The 15,581-nt window shown below is 40.3% G+C and overlaps 1 protein-coding gene across 1 annotated transcript; it reads right to left on the bottom strand.

Annotated features, from left to right (window-relative positions):
- Positions 1-1,941: 1,941 nt before the first annotated feature.
- On the bottom strand, positions 1,942-7,512 carry LOC138352499 (involucrin-like). Its single transcript, XM_069305000.1, has 2 exons — positions 7,225-7,512; positions 1,942-2,577 (listed from the first exon to the last, which is right to left on the bottom strand). The coding sequence occupies exons 1-2, from the start codon at positions 7,510-7,512 to the stop codon at positions 1,942-1,944; spliced, it is 924 nt and encodes a 307-aa protein (XP_069161101.1).
- Between the last annotated feature and the right edge of the window lie 8,069 nt (positions 7,513-15,581).

The following is a 15,581-nucleotide window of genomic DNA, read 5'->3' as shown; positions in this document are numbered from 1 at the left end:
GTACATAACAGATAACAGTAAACTATTAGTAGACTAAGTTTCTTGGTGGAACTTGAGGTTAACTGCCAAGGACTGTGCATGCTGCTTCACCAACCTGTGAAGAGTCTCCCCCTTTGTGAGAGGTGATTTGATTAAGTTAACATGCAGTTCAGCAGGGCTCTGATGCATTGTTCAATACTTTGACCTAACTTGGGTAATCAGTGGTAACAATTCCACTATCACAATCTAATAATAATAAAAGATTTAGATTATCAATATACGAGGATTGAGCCAAATTTTATTCTTCAAATATTTCAATTGATATGCTAGATATGATCGTATTAATTAACACTAATATTGACTTAATTCGAAAATTTGGTTGGGCTTAAAACCCTTTGTGATAACTGAATCTCTTATTAGGGAAATAGTGGCATATATTCCAAAAAAAGTGGTACGAAATCAGTTAGGAAAAACAAACCTCTCTTGTTCATTGTATAGATAATGAAGTCCGGCCGCCCATGTCTGCTACTATTCTGTCCAGACCCAGTTGGCTCTGCTTCCATCCGGCCGCCCAAGTCTGCTGCTATTCTGTCCAGACCCAGTTGGCTCTGCTTCCATCCGGCCGCCCAAGTCTGCTGCTATTCTGTCCAGACCCAGTTGGCTCTGCTTCCATCCGGCCGCCCAAGTCTGCTGCTATTCTGTCCAGACCCGGTTGGCTCTGCTTCCATCTGGGCGCCCATGTCTGCTGCTATTCTGTCCAGACCCAGTTGGCTCTGCTTCCATCCGGGCGCCCATGTCTGCTGCTATTCTGTCCAGACCCAGTTGGCTCTGCTTCCATCCGGGCGCCCATGTCTGCTGCTATTCTGTCCAGACCCGGTTGGCTCTGCTTCCATCCGGCCACAGATTATTTTCTTTATAAACGATAATGAAAATGTGTCGTTGTTAGCCAGCTACCGGGTGATGTCTGTTCATTCCTCTGCTCACTTGTTTTATGTTACTGTTCAGTTTAATCTTTGTATACCTTAAGGACATTTTTATTCCTTTAAGGAAGCGTGCAGTAATATTCTCATTCTATTAACGTCAATCAAAATGTTGGTCAGAAATGGCCATTAACGGACAGAAGTGGCCATTAATGGACAAAAGTGGCCATTAATGGACAAAAGTGGCCGTTAACGAGTATCACATGCAGACGTGTTGGTCAGAAGTGTGTCCATCCTCACGTCCATATATCCATCTAATTCGGCTAGTACCTATACACCTGAATTAAGCTGTATTCTAAGGACAATATTATAATGGTATATCATTATATAACATTTGCCTTTCCATCGGAGATTTTCGGGGCCGTGGAGAGAGACCGAGGGGGGGGGGGACCTGCTGCATGGGTAACAGCTTCTCCCTCCGTATCAACCTACCCTGGCTTTGCGCACTGGAGAGGTCACTCCAGACCGACAGCCACAGAGTGCAACTCCATAGTCTCCTGAGACTGATGGATGCCTACTACTATATCAGTAATTCATACTCCAAAGGGTATAAAGTTAGCTGGGTACGTTTGGAGTTAGTGTGGTGACTTTTATCGCTTCACGGCTGGTTAGACCAGCTATGGGAAGATCCTTGGTTTATAGACCGTTAATTATTTATTATGTAATAGAATGGTGGGTATTTTACACAGAAAATTAAAAAAAGTCGAAAAATATTAAATGTCTAATTAACATAATCAACTTTATAGAGAAACATTTGATCTGTCCGATGATACCAAGCAAATACATTTTTTATTATATTTGGTCAACATTAAGTTTTAATATGTTTTGTAAAGTATAAAATCTTATATTAAAATGGTTACAACAAAACAGAGAAAGTATTTTTGAGTGAAAAGCAATTAAGTGTAGGAATGAACTTTAGTAAAGTTCAACCTTGAGATGAATTTTGAGATAGAAGTAAAGCCTATTGTCTTATAAGGATGATCTAGTGTAGAGTATAGTCACTTGTGAAGTAGAAGTGTTTGAGCACATCCTCCTCAGATGTTGTAGAGCTTTGTTCCAGCTCTGCAACAAAGCAGAGCTGGTGCCACTTGTGCAGCTCTTCAACTTGTTGATGTTGGCACTTGTGCAACTCTTCAACTTGTTGATGTTGGCACTTGTGCAACTCTTCAACTTGTTGATGTTGGCACTTGTGCAGCTCTTCAACTTGTTGATGTTGGCACTTGTGCAGCTCTTCAACTTGTTGATGTTGGCACTTGTGCAACTCTTCAACTTGTTGATGTTGGCACTTGTGCAACTCTTCAACTTGTTGATGTTGGCACTTGTGCAGCTCTTCAACTTGTTGATGTTGGCACTTGTGCAGCTCTTCAACTTGTTGATGTTGGCACTTGTGCATCTCTTCAACTTGTTGATGTTGGCACTTGTGCAACTCTTCAACTTGTTGATGTTGGCACTTGTGCAACTCTTCAACTTGTTGATGTTGGCACTTGTGCAACTCTTCAACTTGTTGATGTTGGCACTTGCGCAACTCTTCAACTTGTTGATGTTGGCACTTGTGCAACTCTTCAACTTGTTGATGTTGGCACTTGCGCAACTCTTCAACTTGTTGATGTTCCAGTAACTATCTGCTCGAGAGTACCATTGTATAGTGAAGAACCGCGAATAAATTGACGTTTTGTATTACTGTATTTCACAAAATAGGATTTTTTTTTAACTGCAAAATATAGAACCTAACCTAACCTCTTCTAGTAATGCTAGGCCTAATACCAATCTTAAGCCTAATATTCTACATATACGTGCTATACTAAGCCTAGTAATATGTAAATTTGGGTTTTAGTGTTATTTTTTCTGGACTACATATTTTGAAAGTACAAATCGTGAACTTTGTTGGTCCATCTCTTCATATTGATATTTCCCACCACAGTAGATAGATAACTATTTGGGGGAGCCGGTCGGCCGAGCGGACAGCACGCTGGGCTTGTGATCCTGTGGTCCTGGGTTCGATCCCAGGCGCCGGCGAGAAACAATGGGCAGAGTTTCTTTCACCCTATGCCCCTGTTACCTAGCAGTAAAATAGGTACCTGGGTGTTAGTCAGCTGTCACGGGCTGCTTCCTCGGGGTGGAGGTCTGGTCGAGGACCGGGCCGCGGGGACACTAAAAAGCCCCGAAATCATCTCAAGATAACCTCAAGATAACAAGTACTGTAAGCTTTCACGAGGCTTGAAACACTTCGTAGCTTCGGCTAGAAAAAAGTTTATACTTAGGTCATAATGTTATACGGAAACTGTAAATATTCCAGAATGAAAAAAACTAACTTAATTTACAGCTAAACTGGCCCATACATATTCCTAGATTAAGCTATGTTTGGCTTACCTTAGGCCAAGCAGGCGTTTTATTTTAAAAAATTTCAGATTTTCGTTTTTTTTCTAGATTTACGAATAAAATTCTTCAGTAACCAAACACACTTTTGAGTGTGAAGGTGTGTTTGGGAGGCAATAGTGGGAAGGCTGAATGTTTTGTTCAGAGTGAACCCTGGAAACACAAACCGAAACTGTCTCTATTTTCCGCTTGTTACAACTTGTAATAAAGTTGTTACATCTTGGCTTAACGTGTTTATGACGTATTAGAACGTTGTTACAACTTGCTATATTGGTTGTTATAACTGGTTAGGTGTTAAAACTTGTTCGAACGTTGTACCAACGTCGTAGTTTCGGTGTGTGTTCAGAGTGAAGTATTTCTGGGTTGAAGGCACTATGGAGAAGCGTATCGATATATTTAATGAAAATCAGTTGAAACATTTAAAATGAAAAAAACACAAAATATATACAAATAGACTTAGAATTATAGAATTTATTAGAATAGATTATTAGAATAGAAATAATTAGAATATTAGAATTCTATATTAGCTTATTCTATAAGGTAATATAGAATTACCGGGGATTCATAATAATAATAATAATAATAATAATAATAATATTTATCAATATAATATGAAAGAGGAGTACAAGAGCAGCAACACAGGACTCTTAAGAGCCCCTGGGAGAGGGCTCTTGGCCTCTCTTGTACTACAGAGAGAGTACAAGAGAGGATGAGTACAAAATGCGGACCAGAAACTCATCAGCGGATATAGTTAAAAGTTTTGCCGAACTTTATAAATATTCGACGTTTACTGTTGACTCTGAATTTTGCTCTTTAGGTAATTCCTATTTTTATATTCTTGTGTAGCCTTGATGGGGGGGGGCGGTGACTGGTCCAAGAGACGAGAGGAACAAACTATGAGGACTGGTGAAGATAACTAGCCTATCATAGATAACTATGAGGATTGGTGAAGATAACTAGCCTATCATAGATAACTATGAGAATTGGTGAAGATAACTAGCTTATCATAGATAACTATGAGGATTGGTGAAGATAACTAGCCTATCATAGATAACTATGAGAATTGGTGAAGATAACTAGCTTATCATAGATAACTATGAGGATTGGTGAAGATAACTAGCCTATCGTAGATAACTGTGAGGATTGGTGAAGATAACTGGCCTATCATAGATAACTATGAGAATTGGTGAAGATAACTAGCCAATCATAGATAACTATGAGGATTGGTGAAGATAACTAGCCTATCGTAGATAACTGAGGATTGGTGAAGATAACTAGCCTATCATAGATAACTATGAGAATTGGTGAAGATAACTAGCTTATCATAGATAACTATGAGGATTGGTGAAGATAACTAGCCTATCATAGATAACTATGAGAATTGGTGAAGATAACTAGCTTATCATAGATAACTATGAGGATTGGTGAAGATAACTAGCCTATCGTAGATAACTGTGAGGATTGGTGAAGATAACTGGCCTATCATAGATAACTATGAGAATTGGTGAAGATAACTAGCCAATCATAGATAACTATGAGGATTGGTGAAGATAACTAGCCTATCGTAGATAACTGAGGATTGGTGAAGATAACTAGCCTATCATAGATAACTATGAGAATTGGTGAAGATAACTAGCTTATCATAGATAACTATGAGAATTGGTGAAGATAACTAGCCTATCATAGATAACTATGAGGATTGGTGAAGATAACTAGACTATCATAGATAACTATGAGGATTGGTGAAGATAACTAGCCAATCATAGATAACTATGAGGATTGGTGAAGATAACTAGCGTTATCATAGATAACTATGAGGATTGGTGAAGATAACTAGCCTATCATAGATAACTATGGGGATTGGGGAAGATAACTAGCCAATCATAGATAACTATGAGGATTGGTGAAGATAACTAGCCTATCGTAGATAACTATGAGGATTGGTGAAGATAACTAGCCTATCGTAGATAACTATGAGGATTGGTGAAGATAACTAGCCAATAAAAAGGTCGCTGGATGATATCCGGAAGATATTACAGTGCTGGCCTCAGAAAACTCTCGTTCATCTATCAGTCTCTTGTCTTTTTTTTTATGAATCTTTGATAGCAGTTGGTCTAGTGAGACGCCTGCTACTGATATCTAGCAGCCTCCACAATTTCATGAAGGTTGATATCTCAGGATTGCAAGTGTTCAATGTGCACAATACAATTTTTTTTTATTAAAAGTCAATTATATCCAAATTGTTTGCCGTTGTTCATCTGTGGAAGAAAACACTAAAATATAAATTTGACAATCATTATCATTGTACATCTCGGAAAAATAATTAATACTAGACATGTTATTGGTAATACGTTAGTTGCAAGCAGTAGGGATTAAAAATATGATTACTGTTATTCAACGGGTGTAATTACCTAAGTGTAGTTACAGGATGAGAGCTACGCTCGTGGTGTCCCGTCTTCCCAGCACTCTTTGTCATATAACGCTTTGAAACTACTGACGGTCTTGGCTTCCACCACCTTCTCACCTAACTTGTTCCAACCGTCTACCACTCTATTTGCGAAGGTGAATTTTCTTATATTTCTTCGCGTGTGTGTGTGTGTGTGTGTGTGTGTGTGTGTGTGTGTGTGTGTGTGTGTGTGTATTCACCTAGTTGAGCTTGCGGGGGTTGAGCTCTGCTCTTTCGGCCCGCCTCTCAACTCTCAATCAACTTTTACTAACTACTTTTTTTCTCTCCACACACACACACACACACCTCAGGAAGCAGCCCGTGACAGCTGACTAACTCCCAGGAACCTATTTACTGCTAGGTAACAGACGCATCAGGGTGAAAGAAACAACCCATTGTTTCTCGCCGGCGCCGGTAATTGAACCCGGGACCACAGGATCACGCATCCAGTGCGTTGTCCGCTCAGCCATCGGCTCTCCTATGTGTGTGTGTGTATATAATATTTTGGTAGCAGTCTTTATTGTAAACATATGTTGTTGAATATCACCAAAGGGTAAGATTAATGAGTCTAACACGAATCTTCTCAATATTTCTTACGTTTTTCTTCACTGTCGAGGGTAATTGAAAAATTAACTCTCCAAAGTTCATTTTCACATTTTTATTTATGGTCTGACGCCTAGAAACGTTTCGTAACAGACTTCCCACATTTTCAAAGACAAATTTTTATGAAATCCGTTTCATGCTTATATTTGTTTTTGGGTGAAGTGGTAAAACACAAACCAATGGGTAATCATTGGGTAAAGAAAATTTTACGTAGTCAGAACACGAATTATTCTGTATTTTCTCTTCTTGTTTGTATGTTGTTTTGGGGTCTTGAAGTGGATAGAATGTAATTATGTGTTAATTGGCTGTTGATTGCTGGTGTTGACTTTTTGATGTGTAGGGCCTCGCTGATGTCACTGTATCTATCGATGGTCCTGGTGTCGCTGTATCTATTGATAATTTCTTTGTTGCTTGTTTGGATTTCTCTGGTGATGGTCTGGTTGTGTGAGGAAATTATATGCTCCTTAATGGAGCCCTGTTGTTTGTGCATTGTTAATCGCCTAGAGACGTTGTTGTCTTGCCTATATACTGAGATCTTTGGGGCTGACAGTCCCCAAGTGGGCATGCGAAGGCATAGACGACGTTAGTTTCTTTCAAGGCGTTCTGTTTGGTGTCGGGAGAGTTTTTCATGAGTAGGTTGGCCGTTTTCTTATTTTTGTAGTAAATTGTCAATTGTATCTTCTGATTTTTGTCTGTGGAGTTACCTTCCTATTAATAATATCTTTCAGAACACTTTCCTCCGTTTTATGAGCCGTCGAAAAGAAGTTCCTGTAAATCAGTATAGTAGGGGGGTACAAGCATTGCGTTAGTTGACTCTTCAGAAGTTTTATGGTGTTTCACCTTTCTTTTAATGACGTCTTCAACATAACCATTAGAGAAGCCATTATTGACTAGCACCTCCCTTACCTTAGAGAGTTCTTCATCGACCTGCTTCCAACCAGAGCTGTGAGTGAGAACCCGGTCGACGTAAGCGTTGACAACACTCCACTTGTACCTATCTGAGCAGTCACTGTTGGCATTAAGGGACATTCCTATGTTCGTTTCCTTAGTGTAGACTGCAGTGTGGAAGCCTCCGCTCCTTTCCGTGACTGTTAAATCTAGAAAGGGAAGCTTCCTATCATTCTCCATCTCGTAAGTGAAACTTAACACGAATTCTGCTCGAATACCTCCTTCGGCTGCTGCAGATGTCTGACATCAGGTACCTGCATAAAAATGTCGTCAACATACCTGCAGTATACGGCGGGTTTCAAGTCCATGTCAACTAAGACCCTCTGTTCTATGGTACCCATGTAGAAGTTATATATATATATATATATATATATATATATATATATATATATATATATATATATATATATATATATATATATATATATATATATGACAGTGTCAGACCACGGAGGAAAAAGAAACAGGAATTTCCTTAAGTACTTTCGTATATTAAATACATCTTCAGAAGGAATGATGTTACAGATCGAGTGATGGGTATAAATAGGCAGGAGAGAGTGGTGAAGTAAGGTAACGCAGACGGCCCATTGGCCCATCAGATGCACCCAATTGGCCCATCCGATGTAGCCCAATGGCCCATCTGATACAGCAGACATACAAGCACAATACATAGGTAATTATAACATAAAGAGGTAAATATATACAATAAATTAGTGAGACAAATGTTTTTCAATTATCCTACTTAAATCGCCCTTTAGCTGATCTATTAGAAATGGATCTAAGTTATATAGACCACTGCTAATATTCAAATTACTTTCTTTGGTGATCTGTATCAAAGCAGATTCAATTATGTTTCTGTTATAGGTGCTTTTACAATTTGTTATTGAAGAAGCCATCTCCCAATCAATTTGGTGAGCTTTTTCTGACAAATGAACAAATAAAGCATTAGACAATTGGCCATGTCTTACAGAGTATTTATGTTGCGATATTCTACATTTTAAATCTTTAGATGTTTGCCCGACATAGAACTTATTACATTCCTTACAAGGTATTTTATAAATGACGCAATTATCACTACGAGGGCTGTTCCTTACTAATAGCTTACCAACAGTGTTTTCGTAGCTAAACATTACATCTATATTAGCTATCTATATAGCTACGAAAACACTGTCGGTAAGCTATTAGTTAGGAACAGCCCTCGTAGTGATAATTGCGTCATTTATAAAATACCTTGTAAGGAATGTAATAAGTTCTATGTCGGGCAAACATCTAAAGATTTAAAATGTAGAATATCGCAACATAAATACTCTGTAAGACATGGCCAATTGTCTAATGCTTTATTTGTTCATTTGTCAGAAAAAGCTCACCAAATTGATTGGGAGATGGCTTCTTCAATAACAAATTGTAAAAGCACCTATAACAGAAACATAATTGAATCTGCTTTGATACAGATCACCAAAGAAAGTAATTTGAATATTAGCAGTGGTCTATATAACTTAGATCCATTTCTAATAGATCAGCTAAAGGGCGATTTAAGTAGGATAATTGAAAAACATTTGTCTCACTAATTTATTGTATATATTTACCTCTTTATGTTATAATTACCTATGTATTGTGCTTGTATGTCTGCTGTATCAGATGGGCCATTGGGCTACATCGGATGGGCCAATTGGGTGCATCTGATGGGCCAATGGGCCGTCTGCGTTACCTTACTTCACCACTCTCTCCTGCCTATTTATACCCATCACTCGATCTGTAACATCATTCCTTCTGAAGATGTATTTAATATACGAAAGTACTTAAGGAAATTCCTGTTTCTTTTTCCTCCGTGGTCTGACACTGTCATATATATATATATATATATATATATATATATATATATATATATATCGTACCTAGTAGCCAGAACTCACTTCTAATCCTACTATGCAAGGCCCGATTTGCCTAATAAGCCTAGTTTTCATGAATTAATGTTTTTTCGACAACCTAACCTACCTAACCTAACCTAACGTTTTCGGCTACCTAACCTAACCTAACCTATAAAGATAGGTTAGGTTAGGTTAGGTAGGGTTGGTTAGGTTCGGTCATATATCTACGTTAATTTTAACTCCAATAAAAAAAAATTGACCTCATACATAATGAAATAGGTAGCTTTATCTTTTCATAAGAAAAAAATTAGAGAAAATATATTAATTCAGTAAAACTTGGCTTATTAGGCAAATCGGGCCTCGCATAGTAGGCTGAGAAGTGAGTTCTGGCTACTAGGTACGACATATATATATATATATATATATATATATATATATATATATATATATATAACTGAAAACTCACACCCCAGAAGTGACTCGAACCCATACTCCCACAACTGGTATGTACAGGGACGCCTTAATCCGCTTGACCATCACGACCGGACAAAAGGAAGTGATAGCCGAGGCTATATGAACCACTTCCCCGCCGGCACTCGGATGGTAATCTTGGGCATAGCATTTTATCAAATCACCTCATTCTTTGGGGCACACGTGAGGAACACAAATGCAAACAAGCCTGAATGGTCCCCAGGACTATATACAACTGAAAACTCACACCCCAGAAGTGACTCGAACCCATACTCCCACAACTGAGTTTTCAGTTGTATATAGTCCTGGGGACCATTCAGGCTTGTTTGCATTTGTGTTCCTCACGTGTGCCCCAAAGAATGAGGTGATTTGATAAAATGCTATGCCCAAGATTACCATCCGAGTGCCGGCGGGGAAGTGGTTCATATAGCCTCGGCTATCACTTCCTTTTGTCCGGTCGTGATGGTCAAGCGGATTAAGGCGTCCCTGTACATACCAGTTGTGGGAGTATGGGTTCGAGTCACTTCTGGGGTGTGAGTTTTCAGTTGTATATAGTCCTGGGGACCATTCAGGCTTGTTTGCATTTGTGTTCCTCACGTGTGCCCCAAAGAATGAGGTGATTTGATAAAATGCTATGCCCAAGATTACCATCCGAGTGCCGGCGGGGAAGTGGTTCATATAGCCTCGGCTATCACTTCCTTTTGTCCGGTCGTGATGGTCAAGCGGATTAAGGCGTCCCTGTACATACCAGTTGTGGGAGTATGGGTTCGAGTCACTTCTGGGGTGTGAGTTTTCAGTTATATATATATATATATATATATATATATATATAACTGAAAACTCACACCCCAGAAGTGACTCGAACCCATACTCCCACAACTGGTATGTACAGGGACGCCTTAATCCGCTTGACCATCACGACCGGACAAAAGGAAGTGATAGCCGAGGCTATATGAACCACTTCCCCGCCGGCACTCGGATGGTAATCTTGGGCATAGCATTTTATCAAATCACCTCATTCTTTGGGGCACACGTGAGGAACACAAATGCAAACAAGCCTGAATGGTCCCCAGGACTATATACAACTGAAAACTCACACCCCAGAAGTGACTCGAACCCATACTCCCACAACTGGTATGTACAGGGACGCCTTAATCCGCTTGACCATCACGACCGGACAAAAGGAAGTGATAGCCGAGGCTATATGAACCACTTCCCCGCCGGCACTCGGATGGTAATCTTGGGCATAGCATTTTATCAAATCACCTCATTCTTTGGGGCACACGTGAGGAACACAAATGCAAACAAGCCTGAATGGTCCCCAGGACTATATACAACTGAAAACTCAGTTGTGGGAGTATGGGTTCGAGTCACTTCTGGGGTGTGAGTTTTCAGTTGTATATAGTCCTGGGGACCATTCAGGCTTGTTTGCATTTGTGTTCCTCACGTGTGCCCCAAAGAATGAGGTGATTTGATAAAATGCTATGCCCAAGATTACCATCCGAGTGCCGGCGGGGAAGTGGTTCATATAGCCTCGGCTATCACTTCCTTTTGTCCGGTCGTGATGGTCAAGCGGATTAAGGCGTCCCTGTACATACCAGTTGTGGGAGTATGGGTTCGAGTCACTTCTGGGGTGTGAGTTTTCAGTTGTATATAGTCCTGGGGACCATTCAGGCTTGTTTGCATTTGTGTTCCTCACGTGTGCCCCAAAGAATGAGGTGATTTGATAAAATGCTATGCCCAAGATTACCATCCGAGTGCCGGCGGGGAAGTGGTTCATATAGCCTCGGCTATCACTTCCTTTTGTCCGGTCGTGATGGTCAAGCGGATTAAGGCGTCCCTGTACATACCAGTTGTGGGAGTATGGGTTCGAGTCACTTCTGGGGTGTGAGTTTTCAGTTGTATATAGTCCTGGGGACCATTCAGGCTTGTTTGCATATATATATATATATATATATATATATATATATATATATATATATATATATATATATATATATATATATAATGATAATAAATAGAAATGAGCGGTATAAATACCCCTTATGCTACCCAAATTATGGTGTTAAGTATTGAAATACAGGTGACAGACACAAATTAGAGGCATCTTGATGTAAAAGATGGCAGCAATTCGCCGACATCACGAGCCAGCGATATCATCACACATATACTCCAAACAGCTATCGCATCTCAATATTTTATGATAAAACTCTATTTCCTATTCCAGACAGCCGCCTGAGGCTTCGAAAAATACAATGTTATGTTGGAGGGGAGTTTTGGTGTGCAGAACGCGCCCTAGGCTTATATGCTCCCTAGGCCTACCATGTGTGTATCTTGAGGTTATATTGAGATGATTTCGGGGCTTTAGTATCCCCGCGGCCCGGTCCTCGACCAGGCCTCCACCCCCAGGAAGCAGCCCGTGACATTTGACTAACTCCCAGGTACCTATTTACTGCTAGGTAACAGGGGCATCAGGGTGAAAGAAACTTTGCCCATTGTTTCTTGTCGGCGCCCGAGATCGAACCCGGGACCACTGGATCACGCGTCCAGTGTTCTGTCCGCTCAGCCGCCGGCTCCCTTAAGGGTTGGGAATGTTCATAAAAGTTTTAGAAAGAGACATAGATTATTGGCATATAACTATCCTCATATTAGTTCAATATCAATAACAGGAAACAGCACCGGAAGTGATAATCCCGTATGCTATTCGTACTCTCTGAAAACCACGGTAAATGATTCACAATATGGCTGTACTTATGCCCGATCATGTTTAACAAATCTCATTTTCATATTTGCCATAATCTTCATATTTGAAGTAATGGACTGTTATAAATGGGGAGTCTGTACTAGGGGGAATATAGTATAACCTGGGTGTAGGGGCAGTAGTTAGCATTAAGAGTTATCAAATATGGGAGATCTAAAAGGCCCGGCCTCCAAAATAAGCTATCCACAGGGAATAATAACTTGCCACTAGATCATGTCAGTCTAGAGGTTGATCATAGATCTCCTACACAGGAAGAATGGATACTTCTTTAACTAACTTATTTATTAACCCCTTAACAACCCCCCATATACACTCACACCAATAACAATAATAATAATTACTTTACCACACTATCTTACGTTAAAAGCCTTGGTCCACATAAGAGGATACAAGGTTTACACTGAGAACAAGCTAGGGTAAAGTTCTACTAGGCGAGGGACACTAGCAATGACTCTAGGGAGCTTACTGGTAACACTGGAGCCCACGTGGTTCCCCTGGAACCCCCTAGAGTAACTTGTAAAAATAAACACTAGTGAACACTTAATTGCTACACATCAATACTCTACACATAGAACACGTTTATGCCAGACAATGAGGATACTACACAGTCAACTTAACTGGATAACAACGACACAGAAATAAAGAAACAGAGGAAGGGGAGGAGGTTCCTTTCACCACAACGCCAGCCAGAGAAGAGAGACCATCTCCACTCTCCTCCCTCCGTTCACTCGCTGCCAGCAGACTACTCAAGTAATCGTACAGCATTCCTATCCCAAGTTTACTCAAGTTTACTTTACAAATGATTAGAAAGTATTAGTAAACATAGTTGGTGCCTTTTTTATTATTTAATAATCAACCCCAAGCTCAGTCTTTAAATGCTCTTTGAGAAACAAGAATAGTCTTACGTCTGGCAGGGAAGATACAAACAAATGCACCTCGTGATGCGTTTCCAATACTATAATGCAGTTTATTTAACTCAATTTTGACCTCTGGTTTCCACTGAGGAACCCAGGGTCATAACATGGACAGTGATAAAAGTTGTAATATTATGTTGAGAGACTTTAGTATCACTTGAGACTTCCACACGCGAGATTGTTAAGACGGAAGGAGTTAGCATGGAAGAAGGTCTCTCAAACCGGTTGAGGTCGCGGTTATAACACAGAAAACAGAAGCTCATCATAAATGGTGTAAAGTTAGACTTTCTTGTGTTTTTATGATCTATATGAGCGTTTTTATGACCGCCCCTTAACTTCACCCAACTCCGTCATCAGCTCATTCCTGTTGGAGTCGACCAGCTGCTCATCAGCTCGGTACAAATCGACCAGTTTTCAGTTGAACTCGAGATGCCTCACACGACCAGTCTTCGCTCTGTTGACCAGACCACGCACAAGAAGGTGAAGGGACGACGACGTTTCGGTCCGTCCTGGACCATTCTCAAGTCGATGAGAATGGTGTGTGGTCTCATAGGTTAAGTAATAATTGTAATTAAGAAGCAATAAGATGCTTATCTTAACATACTAAGAAGGTTAGGTGAGGTCGGTGTTTTCTATGAAGCTTTTCAAGGTAAACTAAAATATTCACAATCAATTAGTATGTCACACATGCACTTATTAAATAAGCCAATATTGACTATAAGCAAGTGCGAGAACGGGTTGGTGGTCTGGTCAACATACTTTGTCCACGTTATTATGACTGATTGCCTGCAGTCTTCGCTCTGTTCACCTTGCAATCTCGGGCTCACCATAGCCCGTGCTACTTGGAACTTTGTTCCAAGTAGCGAATCTTTAACAACAACAACAACCTTGCAATCCTCAGTATCTCCCATCAACCTCAGCCTCACTCTACCCATCTCAGCTCACACCAGCTCATCTCAGTCACAACCTCATCTCCTCTCAGCACTGCTTGAGCCTGATGGCGGCCAGTAAGGAGGCGACTACGGCACACGCTTGAGTGCGACCAGTGGCAGACTGGAGGAACTCAGTAGCAGATTAGAGCAGGAAGTTGGGAAGGACTGACAGCTTAGAGCAGGAAGTTGGGAAGGACTGACAGATTAGAGCAGGAAGTTGGGAAAGACTGACAGATTAGAGCAGGAAGTTGGGAAGGACTGACAGCTTAGAGCAGGAAGTTGGGAAGGACTGAGAGCTTAGAGCAGGAAGTTGGGAAGGACTGACAGATTAGAGCAGGAAGTTGGGAAGGACAGTGCTAGAGAAGGAAGTAAACAACATAAGAAACGGACTAAGGATGTTCAGTGTCACATAAGTAAGAATGGAAAAAGCAAATAAGAGAAACAGAAGAATAACAGTGGATAAACATAATAAAGCAAGACAATGACAGATAGCGAGAAACACTGAACAAGGAGGACGAGGAAGGATAACAAGTGTAGGGGTGAGAATGATAGATAAACGGAGGAAGATAGATAAGAGAGAAAATTAGGAACATAAAAGAAGATAGTGACATAAAATACAGGAACCTTGCGTTTCCTTGCGTTGATTTCTGGGCTCCGCGTCCCCGCGGCCCGGTCCCTGATTTTCTGGTCAAGGAAACAGAAAATTTTTAAACAAAATAGACCAGAATAGAGGAAGAAGGTCGGTGAGCGATAACGGAAGGATAACACAAAGAGATAAGAGGCAAGATATCAAGGTATATGAGAATCAAGGAGGACACAGAGAGAAGCGAATGAGAGAACAGGGAGAGACAAGAGGATAAAGAATAACACTGAAGAGATAAGATAAAAAGAATAGAATTATCCTTTCCATACTTGAGAATATTTGTCGACATTAAACTACATCTGCCAGGCTTATGTCCATTGTAAAAGTCTAAATAGTCTTGAAACGGTTGTAAGTCTTTCGAATTTATTTCCTAAATACGTCATTAAGACTTTCTTGCGTCTTTTGAGCTGTAAGATAATGGAACAAGACCCCTTAGGTGAAAAAGAAGTTGACGATAACGCGATGAACAATTTTGAATGTTATTATGTGAACACGAGAGATCTGGGTGTTTGTGTTGAACACGAGAGAGCTGAGTGTTTGTGGTGAACACGAGAGAGCTGAGTGTGTTGAACACGAGAGAGCTGAGTGTTTGTGTTGAACACGAGAGAACTGAGTGTTCATGTTGAACACGAGAGAGCTGAGTGTGTTGAACACGAGAGA

Source organism: Procambarus clarkii, chromosome 53, assembly GCF_040958095.1.
Source record: "Procambarus clarkii isolate CNS0578487 chromosome 53, FALCON_Pclarkii_2.0, whole genome shotgun sequence".
In the NCBI taxonomy this organism is placed as follows: Eukaryota; Metazoa; Arthropoda; class Malacostraca; order Decapoda; family Cambaridae; genus Procambarus; species Procambarus clarkii.
Note: the sequence above shows the minus strand (reverse complement) of the source record. Positions and strands in the feature narration are given on the sequence as shown.